Below are 15,591 nucleotides of genomic sequence, written 5' to 3' on the forward strand. Positions count from 1 at the left end.
GCAGTTTCTCCAGTGATAACCACATTCGACATGCGGCCAATTCTTACATATTGCACCTTTATTTCCACATGATTTCTTTTATGCTCATTAATTTGGTCAGGTACATATTTTAGCTCATCCATTTATATTTTGGTATTGATACGCAATTGGTTAGTCATGTATTTATAGGAAAGGTATAGCCCTATGTTACACAATTATTTTTTTATGAGATTTTCATTCCATTTTAATATTGTATATTGTTTTAACTCATTCAGATTTAGTTATTTAATGCAAAATGTACACTTAAAGATGCTTTCTCCTGACTTTTGATTAGGTGAAATCACTGGAATACTTTTTCCTTCACACTGAAGCTAAAGTTATGTAAGTTTAAAAAAATAAAAAATAAACATTTAAATAAAGTTTTGGATGAGATTTTGTTTTTTTAACATGTGAAACTATGTTGGACATTACATAATGTAGGCAGCTGATGTTCTTTCCCCCTCTCTTTGTCTTCCATAGAACCAAGGAGGCCTTTAGCATGTACCAATGATTATGCTCAGTTTGTTAGTGGCTAAATCATTAAAAGGAACCCCTTACAAGGTGAACAGTGTATGATACAATGTACCTATTGTTCACATTGTAAGCGGGGCCTTTATAATGCCTGGCGTTTAAATGATTTAGCCATTATAATTGGCTTAAGGCCTTTTAACATATTTCTTTCCAATACATTTTCTTATATTCTTTTCTGGTTTTTGAAGTTCTCTTTTTCCAAGTTTTCCAAGTGCCCCGAAACAAATCGTGATCTCCTTTCCTTAACTTAATCCTTTAAAGTCACACAGTGAAAACTGGACTTAAGTATCAGTAAAATGTATTGTAATGTCAAAGAACATTCAAACTGAAGCATGACCGATCTAAGAAGGGCACGTGTGTACGCAGTATTTTGCTAATTGTTGATGTTGGTGGTCTATGTTGGATTACATCCTAGTTCTTCATACTGTTGTGTAGTTTTACTGGAGACAAGGTTGTGTAATACCAGATTACATAATCTGATTACAAAAATAATGAACTATAATCAGACCAGAAGAAAATGTCTAATTGGATTATAGTTACATTGTAATGGATCACTTGATTACATTTTTGGCTAGATCTTATATATGGCACATTTTCTTTTTTTAAACTGCATCCCACATCTTGAAAATATCTCTGGAACTCAAAGTACAAAATGCAATATTTTCAACATTTGATTTTGAGGTAACCCAAAAGTAATCAGGCCAGATTACACATTTTTGTTACCCAATGGATTAATTACAAAAAAATTCATGTAATTTGTATTCAGTAACTGACCAAACCCTGATGGAGAGAGTAAATTTAGTGAATTAAAATGCTTGTTCTTACAGTGTTTTTAGTAAGTGTACTTTATTTTACATCTCCACTGTAAAAAGGGTCAAACAACAAACTGAACAGCATACAACACTGAAATGTTTCATTCAGTTTTACTTCAACAAAGTGCATGTAAAGCATCTAAACACTGGAATGTTATCAAAAGGCTTTATCTTTATCAAAAGTCTGAAGCTGCAAGGGTTCAACTACTAAACGAGTTGTTAGTTGTAAACACTAAGGACCAAGACTCGGATCGATTATGTTAGACACTCTTGGAGAATGTTGAGATTTTTTAGATAAGCTGCCAGCTGCTGTTCTTTAAATGGTGAGCTGTGCTGCCTCCTTAACCAAAGGCTTCAAGGCACTGAGGTCACGCAGGGGAGAGGACAACCCCACACAGTACCACAGGTCTCCAGAGCGGTCTGCGGGAGCACTGAAAGACTCAATCTCCACTCCCTCTGTGGTCAGCAGTCCTGAACAGAGAACAATCGAAGAGAGAAAATAGGTGTGATTTTAGACAAAGGCATAACTCAACACCAACTTTCAGCCAAATGTAAAGCCACACAAAAAAGCTACAGGTCTTGCCTTGGTGACAGAATGCATGCTTTATTTTGACCAACAGTTACTGCAAAATTTCTCTCACCATTACCAACTTGTGCCATGATTATCACCTATATACCGGGTCTGAATTACATTTTTGGCCAGTCACTAAACTTTTCCACCAGCTACTCAATTTTTTAGTCTGCCACTCCTGAAGTCTATAGAATCATTAAGACTGAGTCACTTGTACCTGACTGCAGAAATATAGAAAATATCATGTCACCATGCAATCTTGATCCCCGAATTATCAAGAATTGCTTTAAACAATAAGCAATTTAACAAGAAAAACCCATTTTCCATGAAAGCAGGTGACCTGAAGTTTTAACTTGCCACCTGACAACATGTACCCTGCATTTGGCAGATGGCAGTTTCATTCCCTGCCTACATGTCCCCTTCAGTTGCTTAAAAGTCATCAATATCAACACAACAACATCACATCTGCCTGTTCCACTGCTTCACTGAAGCTATATTCAAACATTGAGGAGGCTGAATATGAATAAGTAGACTTCAATTCAAGTTTCAAGAAAATGTGTTTGAAAAACATACAAATATATATGCCAAACTTAAGGACATACATGCATATTAAACAAAAGTATGGGTCTAGAAGCCAAATTCCATAGTTGAGAACAGGTATTCTTCCTACAGTATCAATTTTCCATTTAGTGGTTTAACAAATAGTCTGGTGTATGGATGATAAGATATAATAATGGTTGAACTTTGATCTGTTTCAATTTGCCAACTTTGTCTCAAACTCGTGGAAAAGAAGGGGAGATGGATCTAACAATTTAACTAAATTACAAACTCTAAAAAAAGGCCTACTGACACTTTGGTTAGTGCCAAATTTGGTCTTTGACACACTGTGTGATGGATTTTTGCCACTTTATCTATGTAAAATTTTGAGGCTTGAAAGAGGTTTTGCATGTTTGATCTTGCTGATCCATTCAGAGTGTTTTAACACAAACACACTAGTTGTAACTATCAGTCACGGCCTTATTCTAACAAGCTTCTTACCAGCCACTGAAGACAGGAGCTGAGGGTTTGCGGAGGCCTTGAAGAACAGCAGGTTTCCAGTGAGAGACACCGGCTGTCTGAACACACTGTCACTCAGCTCCAGCAGGACAGGAACGCCACCCTGAAATGAACCACTGGCTTTGTAGCGGCAGCCACTGGCCTCGATCTCCACCTTACACACTCCGCTGGCTGCCCCATCAGATGCACAGTGGGTCTGGTTAACCTGAGGAGTCAGTTCCAATGTGTGAAAAGATTATTTTCCAAAAGAGACACACTCATCATTGTTATGTGCTGTTTATCAGAATGAGTTGTACTGTACCTTGATTCCAGACTCCTTGGCTAGGCTCAGCACATTGATCAGGTTCGGGCAACAGCCGGAATCATGATTCAGCAGTCCGACCAGTACTGATGAGGTCATGTAAGCAGCGGAGGACTTCATGCAATCCCCTGGTTTGAAGGAAACAGAACAGGAAGTGAGACATTTCAAAGCAAAACTGCTGATTTTAGAACGTCTCTCTTTTATAATTCAATTTTGTTTTTATTTACTGGAGCAGTGCTGCATGCCATAGAGCAGACATAGTACAGGACATGTACACAGACAACCATCATGACATTAAATAAAACCTAGGAAGTGTGTCTTAATAATTAAATACAGCAGCTTGTGTACAACTTCATGGCTTCTATTAAACAGTGCTTGTTTCAAGTCACACCACCAGAGGGAGCTAAAACCCACCATTACAATATTATCTTCCTATGATATGATCCCCCTCTTCAGGTCCCTGGTTACACACACAGGTTTGACCAGTAGTTTTACCTTGAGTAGTGATTTGAACATGGTTGATTGGTCTCTTAGAAGTAGTGCATGACTGCAACACAGAACCGACCGCTTCTCCGAGTTTGATCAGTTGGTGAGACTCCTGAGAGAATGTGCTCGCCAAAACCTGTGCGTTTACCTACAAAATGGAGAAGACATGGTGCCTTTGTGAACTGAATGTGATCACAAATTTCTAAAACGGATGCTTCACATCTCAACATCTCTGCCTGTGAGTTGTTGGTTGTTGTGTATTTTGTAATGCTGACACAGAACTTGGCTCACCTTAAATTAAAAAAAAAATGTGGCCATCCAAAACTGGTTATGTTGTCATTCCAGTAAAGCAAAGTTAAGTGAGCCTTCAGATCCAAATGTGAGTCTCAATCTCACTGCATAAAGCGTTGCATCTTGAGGTTCTGTTGCATACCTCGGATTTAGAATTTATGCAACGCTTTTAACAGTTTGTACTTGCTTTTAAATACTTTCAAGGTGCCTAAATGAACACTTTGGAGACTCAAAGACTTTCTCATCAAATTTAAATTGTTACTATTGTTGCAAATGCAAAAAAAAAAGTTTACAGAATTCCTTTACACCCACAGCACTCAATGTATATTGTGACTTTGTTTATTTTACCAGCTGTTCATACCAACTTTGATTGTATGTTTTGACCATGATTATTTAATGCTCACTAACTTTGACGCCAGGAGACAAACAAATATGACGTCTGGATTGTTTCATTTAATCATAAGATCATAAGATCATAAGGAGGAATGCTCAACAGTTATTTGTTTAAAAAGCCATAAGAACACTGAACAGAACTTACTGCTCCGACCAGCTTGTTGCCCTTCACCATGTCGACAATCTGCAGAGCAATGTCCTCCCCACAACGAGCCTGAGCCTCCTTTGTGCTGGCTCCCAGGTGAGGACAGCTGATCACGTTAGGATGGTCGATCAATGGTCGGAACTTAGGAGGCTCCTACAGCCAAACATAAACACAAAGTAAAATATAGGCTACAGCCTCTCTTTTATTAGACAGATAAGTGATTAAAGACACAATCTGATTCAAAAGACAGATTATTTGTGTAAGGTAATGCTCCACTAGTCTTGCCTCAACAAAGACGTCGAGCCCTGCTCCTCCACACTGTCCGGACTCCAGAGCTCTGAGGAGAGCAGCCTCGTCGATGATTCCCCCTCGTGCGCAGTTCACAACCTTTACTCCTTTCTTGCATTTTGCAAATGTTTCATCATTAAGCAGACCTACGGCAAAAAAAAAGGGATTGAAAAAGAAATTCCATTATTTTAACGTACAATTTATGATGACTAGTTACTCATGAGAAACTCGGTAAAACTCACCGACAGTAGAGGGCATTAGAGGAGTGTGGACAGTGATATAGTCACACTGGGGCCAAAGCTGCTCCAGAGACATCGGCTCCACCCCCCAGCTGGCCGCCACCTCAGGTGGAGTGATCGGATCGTAGCCGATAGTCTGAAAAGCATAAGATAAAAAAACCTCATATCTTTCCATGTTTGTTTCATCGATTAATTGATTTGCTGTAGAAACAGAGCCTGGCTGTCAAATCAGATATTCAGCATTTCCTTTGATTATTGTAATAGGTGTTGTTTTCTGCTTGATTACCTATAAAATAAATTAGTTAAAAATGTGCTAGTTGAGTAGTGAGGTGGCTCGCCACATCATTATCTGATTGGTTACACCACTGGTTTCCAGATGGTATGCCGAGTCACACTGGCAAGTCCAGGTGTGCCATGGGATTTTGTTACAACTATACATTAATATTGCACTATACAAGAAGTAATGAATGAGTTTTAATTTACTCTATCAGTAGTTTGTATCATTCATTTACCAATACAAAGGAAATTTTATACGAAAAAAATCCTTTAAAAACCTTCAAGGGAAACTTTTACTCAAGGGATATTATAGTGTGACGCATCAGAGGCCCCGATCACTTTCTTGTGTGACTGTCTGGTTTAAACACGTGTGTTGCTTCATTTATGTAATTTTACAAAGTTTCAGATGAATTCTTGAATCATTTTGTGAACAAATAAATGATAAATGTTTGTCAAATTGTATTTGGCATTTAGTAGATAAAAACAAACGGAGTGATTAGATTAGATTAGATTGTTAAAGAGGCTATTATGCATGGATATGAATACAGGTGTGCCTTGAGATTTTGGCTCATCCTTTGCCTCAGGCACACAAAGTTTGAAGATCACTCAGTTACACATCACCAATAGAGGCCTATCAACACTGAATAAACTGAATCTGTAAAGTGACTAAAGTAAAGTAATACAAATTTCAGTTATTATGCTCTTTGATCACCTCTTTGAGCATAAATCTCGTTACTTACCCTCATGCCAAACGACTGCATTCTGGAGGCGACTTCCTTTCCTATTCTTCCAAGTCCAACTATTCCGAGTACCTTTCCATACAGCTCTGCACCCATGAACTGTAAAATTAGAAAATAAACAATGACCCAAAAACTGAACAGATCCACGTGTCATCTCTGATTAGTGAAGACCAGCTGGACAATGGAGCCAACCATGCAACACTAATGGCTTTGTGTGCCCACTGCAAACACAGTCACTCAAACAGCACACAGGGGCAAACTAAACTCTCTGCTCACCTTCTTGCGATCCCAGTTGCCTTGCTTCATCGACATTGCAGCTTGAGGCACATTTCTAAAAACCAAATGATAAAATGACTACACTCACACTACTTCAGTACATTAAAAAAAGACTGAGCGTGTTCACAATTGCTCATAAAAACATGACTCGTCTTGCCTTGAGAGGCTCATCAGCAGGGCACAAGTCAGCTCAGCAGCACTGATCGTGTTACCGCTTGGTGTGCTGGAGAAAAAGGTTCACAGTTAATGGACAGTACGTTATATTGAAACAAAAATCTGTGCAAACACTGGACACTTACTTCATGACAATAATACCCTTTTTGGTGGCAGCATCAACGTCCACATTGTCCACACCAGTCCCAGCTCTCCCGATGATTTTGAGATTGTCAGCAGCATTGATGACGTCAGCCGTTACCTTCGTTGCAGATCGAACCACAAGGCCATCGTAGTTCTAGGATGGAGAGAAAAGCATGCAGATTATCTCACAATGGTTTGTTGTTAACCTACTCGAGGATAGATTACAAACCCGACAAAGTGACAAATTGCCCAGTGGCCCCAATTTAATGCAAAGTTTTAGGAATTTTTACCACGACAGCAAAATCTAAACTGACATAATAAGAGTCTAAAACAATTATTATTACCTCATTTTGAGTCTCCTAGAGGAGAATATTGTCAAAAATGTAGTTTTAATACTTTGATTGTTTTAGTATAAGTGTACATGTTACATAGTGAAATAAATTTGTGTCTGCTCATGTAAGACATGTTAAGGCAAGCGTGTTGTCACGCCTTACCAGTTTGGTGCAGTTAAAAATAACTCATCGGCCCAAACTGGTCCGTTTGGGCCGATGAGAAAGCTCTCAACTCTGGTGCAGCATGAACAACCAAACCAAATCTACCTGAAAAGGATGGTCTTGGTCCTCTTCTCGGCGGATTTTGTTGTGAAAGCAGACGGACTAACCCAAAAGCCTTTGTAATAGCAGATATGATTTCAGCATAAATTCAATAGCTTATCTACAGCTGATCACAAACTGTTAACAAAGCTGTCTCCTGATGTGTGTCGCCTTATAAAGGCTATTTATACAAGATAATTTAACCATGCTAATATTATGTATATGCATCAGAGTGTGGAGAAGTTCCAGCATATTATCAGAAAGTGAATAAACAGTAAAAAGTGATTAAACATAGCAAAAAACACACTTACTACTAAGTTATTATAGTACAAAAGGCCTATTATTACCCCGTTTCCTGTCCGTTGTTAACAGTTACGAAAGCCTACATGAGGTCTGAATGCAGAATAAAAACATACTTATAAAGACAGTTATCAAAGTTCTCCAGTGAGCTCAATATGACTTCATTATTTCACAATTTTACATCGTAATTAATTTGCTGGTGATATTTTGCAGAGCGCTAGACTCACTTTTTACACTGGTTGCACTGGTGAGCCTTACTTTTTAATTTAGGCTGCACCAGCACATGAGTTAGGTGCACCCGATGATAACATTTTAACAAATTATGTAAATGATTGCAAACAAATACAATTGTTCAAAGGCAGCAGTCTACACAACAAGTTGAGACTATTTGACCTGCTGAATGTCAGGGGCAACCTGACCAATGAAAATGTTAAGTCGCGATGACCCTCGAGCCCTGGTTTGTGTTATCAATCTGGATCTGCAAAATAAATAAATAGAGTGGATTTATCAAAGAAATGTAGTGTAGTTACAAGTACAATATTTGCCTCTAAAGTATGGTGGAGTAGAGCTATGAAGTAGAACAAAATGTACAGGCACAAATGGGCTGCAGTGGTTGAAAAGGGGCCCTCAGCTCAGGGTCTAACAACCCTGACTTGCCTGCAGAGCACTTCCATTCACTTTATATGGGACCAGTTGTATTGTTTCTAATCTGACATATCTAATCTAAACAAAAGGAAAATCTGTGTTTCTGTTGCATGCACGTCCTCTGCGGTAATGAGCAGATTAAAGCCTCTGATGATCTGCAGCATGTGGCGGTGAGAGAAAGTGATGATGGGAGAAACCGGCAAACTGAGGGATGAGTTGCATCATCCTCCCGTGGGGCGGTACTAGCTTAACAATCAAACCTCACACACACACACACACACACCTTTTCCCGGTAAACACAGCGTGCCAGGCTCGTGGTAACGTTAGTCCAACACGAAGGAGCACACACCTGGTATTAAACTTTAAATGAGACTAATCACAGGTGCTGCTTTCTCGGTCAAAACCACGAGCTTTTCAGAAAAAGACGCTAGCTTAAAGCGACTAAACTTTTTAACGTGATGGGGAAAAAACGGTTGCGTAGAAACAAGGAACGACAGCCGGTGCACGTGAAGGTAATTATATAACACAGGAGAGAGCCAAACTTACCTTTATCTCCCCGATTAATTCATCCTTCTTCATGTTCTGCTTCTCCGTCACTCGGATGCCATTTTCCTCCAGAATCGTCTTACACCGAGGGTCCACACTTTCACTGATTAACACAGTCTTGATGGAGACAGGGGCCATCTTTGAGCTCTCTGGTAGTTGGTGGGCAACTAGTGTTGAATGGCTGCTGGCTCCGTGAAGTGATGGACACGGGAAGGTTTTTTTTTTTTTTTTTTTTCTTTCCCTCTGCCGGTTTTGAATGGTTATCACGGATTTAAGACAGCCCCTTTTAAATGAAACCCGCCTCTCCTGCATCTCCTGTTCTGACGTAACGTAAAGTAGTCCGTCCCGACTGGAGACCAGTTCACACGAACCCCGACACCAGTTTGTGATGTGCGGTACAGGGAGGTGTGGAAGTATATATCAAAACTACAAGTACTCTTTATGTATAATTATTGTGAGTTATAATATATAAATATACTGTACATACACAGTATAATAATCTATCATACTTTATACAGTAACAATCTATCATTATACTTTATATAGTAATCTATCATTATACTTTATATAGTAATCTATCATTATACTTTATATAGTAACAGTATATCATTATACTTTATATAGTAACAATATATCATTATACTTTATATAGTAATCTATCATTATACTTTATACACAGTATTTACAATTATTTGATTAATTTATAAATGCGCTTGCAAAGTAACTAGTAACTTAAGCTATCAAATATATGTAGTGGAGTGGAAGTACAAAGTAGCAGAAAATAGAAATGCTCAAGTGAAGTACAACTACCTCAAAACTGTACTTAAGTACGGTACTTGAGTAGATATACTTAGTTATATTTCATCAATGCCTAAAGCAGTACATCATATCTGCCAAACTATGTTTAGTATACGTCCAATCCTAATCTGCAAAATTGGTCTAGCTAGTGACTATTTAAATAATTAAATAATAATTAAGAAATATTTAAGTAAAGTCAATACCTACTACAAATAAACAGATATCCTGTAATTACTTTTGGATAAAAATATGGATACTATAAAGGTATGTTATGGTGATACCACAGGAGAGATGTGATCACGACAAACAGACACACTGTAGGTCCATGTGAAGCTATTGAAATGAAATGTAATATAGGTGTTTATGTTGAAAAGATTTTAATGCCTCAAGTAAAATCAATCTTGTTCTTATCTTGTCCATGTCTTGTCTTTGACAGAAGGTCAGGCAAGTCCATTTTCCAGTCCAAATTAAACAGACGCTGTTCATCACCTGACTCATTACACTGCACATGACAGGCCCTTAATCTCAGTGTCAGCTCAGTTTTGAGACATATCTATCACAGCCAAACCATTTTATCTTCTTTCACGTTGAGATTTTACAACACATCTCACTTGTTTGTCTGCAGAATCCATATGAGAATCCATTTTGTGTATCTGTGTCAGTCAGCTGGGCTTGCTTCCCTTCCTCCGAACAGGAGTCTGCTGTTATCATGTCACTTAGTTCACATAATGAGTGTGCAGTTTGGTCATATGAGCCTGGATTAACCTGCTAGAGTGACATATTAACCCCCATATTCCTCCCACTCTCTGTGCAAAGAAAAAGTAGCAAACCAACCAAAAATGTCAAAGGGTCTTGTAGTTCTTCACTTCTCCAGTCCACTGACACTTAACAATATTTGTCACATTTTCCCATTCACACACACTGCCATGCTAATAAGGAGCAATTTGGGACTCAGTATCTTGCTCAAGGATACTTCAATTAAACTACTTTAACTACTTCTACTACTAATAATCTTATATTTTTAATCAAATTGTATTTGTAGACGCCTGTAACTCACTACAGGTGAGTTTAATTACAAGGATTTAGGATTTTTGTTTGGCATAAAATGTATTTATTTATTTATTCATTTATTGTTCCACAGAAAACCAAAGAAATAAGTAATGAGTCCACATGTAAAAGCAGGTTATATGTAACTGAGGTGTGTGGAGTAAGTTCAGGGACACAGCGCCACCTGTCGTCAGTCAGCAGAAAGGCTCCGGATTGGTTGAAGTGTTGCCTGGATACAGGGCAACAGACGCGGATCTTCAGACAGCTGAAGGTAACTTGTGAAGAGTTAACGCTGGCTAGCTTTATTTAGCAGTAATATTTGTTTCTTGATCTACTGGGTAATATATCGAATACAAATGGCATCAGTGGTTCAGTACGGCCGACGAAGAGGCTCCAGTAAGAGAGGTGAGAGCTAAAGGAACAGAGTTTTAGGTTAACCTCACTGAAGGTAAGCTAGCTGGCTTAAGCTAGCTTAGTTTTTAATAGTAACAACAGCAGTCTTGGAACTCTGTAACGTAACATTGAACATTATTTAGTAAGAGTGGCTTTGAAAACGTGACACGCCCGGTTGTTTTAGTATTATGCATCCGTCCAATGTCAAGAGCAAACCTGTAACCATTAAAAAAACAAAACAATACTGTACATTATTACTTTTGCATTTATTTTAGCCAGGATTTTAGAAATACCGAATCCAAATCCCCCAGTGCAACCTCACCCCATGAAGAAACTTTTGACTATACCAAAAACTCCTGTGGATTGTCATGATCCCTCCATGGCAGCTACAGCCCTGCTCATATAAACACATATCAACCTTTGTTTGGCTCACAGCGACTACTGTCCCTTCCATCATGGAAGAAATACATATGCATACCATAACAAAAAAGCATTATTAATCCAGACATTTTCAGGCCCCTTAAATAAACCATATTCTAGATGTAGTGTCTGACTGACAGGAGGTCTTCTTCAGTTTATTTCCTGTTTTTTTGAATTTTTACAATTGTGTCTTCAGCTGAGGAAGCCAGCAGGATGATCCAGCCACCGGACCTCCGACAAATCACTGTTTTAACCAAGGCTGAATGGCTGAGGATTCAAGATGAACTGAACAACGTTAATAAAGACGAGGAGAGTATGAGAGAGGCGGCGAAACAGAGAGAGGCCCTGCACCTGCAATCTCAGGAGATGGTGAAACTGTGGCCCAATACCATCGCTGTAAGTTGTCTCTACAGGGATTTTCTCAGATTTAATTGGCTTTATTACATTTAGATGTGCTTGTGAGCTTGACATACTGTATGTTTACATTTATCAAAGGGTCAAAGGCAAAAAAAGCTTGAGGCAAAGAAGATTCGGGACGAGCTTGAGGAGGAGAAAAGGAAAGCGATTGATAGAGAAGAAGCCAAATATCAGGAGCAGAAGCGGAAAGAGGCCATTGAAAAAGCCAAGACTCAGTTGTTTTATCAAACTGACCGTGTTAGAGGATTACATGTTGGTATCACTTGAGAATTATTGTGTCACTTGTACATGTTTGGCTATTTGTTGATGTTTTAGGATAAAAAATGATACTTTCACAGAGTGGGCTCCTGCTGACAGAGGTGCAGAAGGAGAGGGAGATTCAGATTGAGCTGAAGCAAAGAATGAAGAGTGCATCTAAAGATGTGGATAAAGACTTCTGTAAAATTGTGAAAACCAGGGAGGATGAAGCCTTGAGACAGGGGGAGGAGAAAGCGCTTCAGAAAAAGCTTGAAAGACAGGCTGTTGTTGAAGACCTGAAGCAACAGTAAGTCTTAAATCATACCTGAGAACCAGCTGCAGATACACCAGATGTCAAGGTTTTTCACTGAGTTGTATACATGATGGTGCTCTCTGTTTCAAAGGTAACGAAGTAAAAATCTTGTGCTTAATATGAATCATACCATTCCTTTTCTTTAGGATCAAGGAAAACGAGAAGGTGAGAGAGCAACTGAAGGTAGAGGACAAAAACGACGGAGAGGAAGCCCAGCGTCTGCAAGAGCTCTATCAGTGGGAGCAACGGGTGAAGAAAGAAAGACAAGCGAAGGAGAAGAGAAACCTTATGCAAGCTCACCAGGTAGGGTCACAGATTATCTAGTATTGGTGTTCTTAATTTATATATATATATAATTTATGATTGTTTTCTCTGTATTTACAGGAACATCTGAGCAACAGGGACCTTGTGAGGGCGACAGACGCACAAAAACAGGAGGCTGAGGAGGAGCAAAGGAAATGTTTTCTGGCTGCAAAACAGAAAATGATGAAGTTACGGAAAGACAGAGAAAAAGAATTGCTCAGGTAAGAACCAACCGAACAATGAATACATCTCAAGCGTACAGTAGCAGTGAGTCCCAGGTTATCACCAGTGCGTCGTTTAACTCTTCAGAGAGGCCCAGGAGCACAGGGAGAGGATCATGAACAAACTGACAGTCACACAGCAGCAGCAGACCGTCAATGAGGACCAGAGGATCGCAAAGGCTGTCGCTGAGCGGGACGCAAAACAGGCACAACAGCAGTGGGAGGAGGAGGAGAAGAAGGCCGCGATGTTGAAGTCCATCACTGCACACAGAGAAATGATGGTAAGGCAAGTCCAGCTGCGTTCAAATAAAAGTTACTTGAACATGCTTCAAGGAACTTTTAACTGGTTATGAAACAGTCTCAGTTTAATACTGATGCCTCTATATGATTTCTATATATAAGCAGAAAAGACCATCAGTGAGAAGACTGGCTATTTCTATATAGTTCTTATAGATACTCTAAAATCTCATTTATGCTCATTTATGAATGAGAATAGATACCTCTATCTCAAATGATGTAACCGTAACTGACAGAAATTGATGATGATGTCATTTCCAGTAATTTCTGATGTCTACCATTGTTCAAACTTCTTTGATGCGTTGCTTGAACTGCTGGCTACACTGCCCTCCACAATTTCTGGTCATGCTTCTCCATTTTGTCCGCATCAATAAGCTTTCAGAAAACTTGCACAAATACGGACAAAATTAACACAGAGTATAGACAGGGGGTTGTGTCTGTATACACAACTAATGTTTAGCATAAATGTGCCTTTAATGGGCTCAGATAATTCATAAGATTAAACTGTTTTTTATGGTGGAGTGCTGAGGATAAATTGAGGCCTGAGCCTGAGGACAGAAGCTGCTCCGTAGTCTGGTGGTACGATACGGCACTGAAACAAAGTTTACTTAGTATCTAAATCATCATATTAAAGTTCTTTATGTTACGTAGGCACAAATAGATATATTACCTTGTCTTCATGGATTCTGCAAAACATCTGTGTTTAAAAAAACAAAAGTGAGTGCTAACAAGATTTAGCTCTTTACCACAGCAGGCACTGGAAACAATACAGTTTTTGTCCACAGGGGGTGCCAGAATAAAAACAGAAAAAGAAAAAGAAAGTTCCTTGTAGCTTCTTAAAAGCTTCTTGGTCATTTATGTGGGGTTTAAAATTGTTTTGTTAATCCAGCTGCAGCCAACAGACATTTATCACACCTGTAATAAAAACTGTGTTTCATCAGAGACAAGAAAAGGAGCAGAGGGACAAAGAAGGGAAACAGAACAACCAAGACTCACTTCAGGCTAAGAGAGAGGCTGACAGGATATTTTCTGAGAAACAGCAACTGAAGACTCAGCAGATCAAAGACGATTTGAGAAAACTACAAGACTTCAACGCCAAACAAACGGTAATGTTGAAATCAATTCCACCACATTTACAAAATTCAACTATCATGGTTTGGTGGTAGTTGTGGTATTAAACTTGCTTGTCGTTAATCTTTTTCTCTCAAATATAGGCTGAGCAAAGTGCCAGGAACCAGCAGCTGAGAAGAGAGGAAGATGAGTTTGAAGAAAAGAACGCAGAACTAATGGTTGAAGAGGAGAAGCAGTTTCAACAGTATTCACAGCAAGTCATCAGTGCAGCAGCAGAGGCTCAGCGAAATGTGTTTCCACTCTGCAGAGCTGTGAGGGAAGGGATCTGTGGAGGATTTGGTCTCGTTTCTAGCGGAGTCAGGCCCGTCTACCTTGTTCAGGACCGAACCGGTGCTCAGATGCCCAAATATGTCTCTGGCACTACGCAGGACATTAAAAAGCGTCATGAGGCTGTAGATATTCAAGAAGCAAAGAAGCGAATTGGATTTACATGGTGATAGGTCCCTCGCAGCTAATTGGTTATTCCCCTACATTTAATGTTTTAGTCATAAAAAAATTAAATATAAATATTTTGACAAAGGCTGTATATAAATTGCTTACAAATGTAAGCAATTTATAAAATGTAATATAAATTGATATTTGTTTTAAATTGTTTCTGTATTTTTTTTTTCACTTTTGTTTTGGTTCCATTATTTAATCCATTTGTTTTAGTTAAATTTTTTAATGAATGTGCCTATTTACATATTTATGTATTGCAGAATGCAAGGGGAAAGGCGTACAGAACTGAATACAGAAATAACTAAGTAAATTAATGCAATTAAAAATAGATAAATATATAAAATGGTAAATTCAGTAAAGTAAATAAATAGGGGGATTAGTACAGAGGTAAATAAACACAAAAGTCAATTAAAAAATAAAGTATATATTTAGTATTAGTATTTAGTTTATGCCTACATTTACTTAACATCAACTTGGTGTTTATTTAATTGCATATAATTTATTTTAGCCATTTATGTATTCCTTTTTTTTATTTAAGCAGTGTCAGTACTCATCATTACATGTTTTGTGAATGTTGTCCATCAGCTAAACATTGGCTGAACTATGAACTAATCACCACAGCAGTTGACTGAACCTGAAAGTGGATGACAAAATGTAAACAGTACTGTGTGAATTTCTTTTTATCACTGCTTTTATTATTACTCTGTTTTTGGATGTTAATGTTTGGGCCTCGAACAGATATGATTGTATGTTGTGACGGCAATTACAAAAT

General features: G+C 38.5%; 2 protein-coding genes across 2 annotated transcripts; one reads left to right on the plus strand and one right to left on the minus strand.

Annotated features, from left to right (window-relative positions):
• Positions 1-1,376: 1,376 nt before the first annotated feature.
• Positions 1,377-9,027, minus strand: phgdh (phosphoglycerate dehydrogenase). Its single transcript, XM_073473532.1, has 12 exons — positions 8,805-9,027; positions 6,723-6,874; positions 6,581-6,646; positions 6,424-6,478; positions 6,148-6,246; positions 5,135-5,267; positions 4,890-5,038; positions 4,605-4,757; positions 3,785-3,923; positions 3,290-3,417; positions 2,971-3,193; positions 1,377-1,832 (listed from the first exon to the last, which is right to left on the minus strand). Exons 1-12 carry the CDS (start codon positions 8,940-8,942, stop codon positions 1,678-1,680), a joined length of 1,590 nt encoding a protein of 529 aa, XP_073329633.1. The 5' UTR covers positions 8,943-9,027; the 3' UTR covers positions 1,377-1,677.
• cfap210 (cilia and flagella associated protein 210) lies at positions 8,731-14,844 on the plus strand. The gene is made up of 9 exons (XM_073473533.1): positions 8,731-8,770; positions 11,659-11,858; positions 11,958-12,131; positions 12,218-12,423; positions 12,576-12,732; positions 12,814-12,953; positions 13,042-13,234; positions 14,192-14,356; positions 14,465-14,844. The coding sequence occupies exons 2-9, from the start codon at positions 11,676-11,678 to the stop codon at positions 14,816-14,818; spliced, it is 1,572 nt and encodes a 523-aa protein (XP_073329634.1). The 5' UTR covers positions 8,731-8,770; positions 11,659-11,675; the 3' UTR covers positions 14,819-14,844.
• Positions 14,845-15,591: the final 747 nt, after the last annotated feature.

Source organism: Pagrus major, chromosome 9 (assembly GCF_040436345.1).
Source record: "Pagrus major chromosome 9, Pma_NU_1.0".
In the NCBI taxonomy this organism is placed as follows: domain Eukaryota; kingdom Metazoa; phylum Chordata; class Actinopteri; order Spariformes; family Sparidae; genus Pagrus; species Pagrus major.

Bases quoted from the DNA above. Each gene is read 5' to 3' on its own strand.
- phgdh (XM_073473532.1), bottom strand. From the start codon at position 8,942: ATGGCCCCTGTCTCCATCAAGACTGTGTTAATCAGTGAAAGTGTGGAC. The intron at 5,268-6,147 runs GTAAGTAACGAG...TATGCTTTTCAG, and splicing joins TGCAGTCGTTTGGCATGAGG to ACTATCGGCTACGATCCGAT. The intron at 4,758-4,889 runs GCAAGACTAGTG...GTTTGGCTGTAG, and splicing joins GGCTCGACGTCTTTGTTGAG to GAGCCTCCTAAGTTCCGACC.
- cfap210 (XM_073473533.1), top strand. From the start codon at position 11,676: ATGATCCAGCCACCGGACCTCCGACAAATCACTGTTTTAACCAAGGCT. The intron at 12,733-12,813 runs GTAGGGTCACAG...CTGTATTTACAG, and splicing joins ACCTTATGCAAGCTCACCAG to GAACATCTGAGCAACAGGGA. The intron at 13,235-14,191 runs GTAAGGCAAGTC...GTGTTTCATCAG, and splicing joins CTGCACACAGAGAAATGATG to AGACAAGAAAAGGAGCAGAG.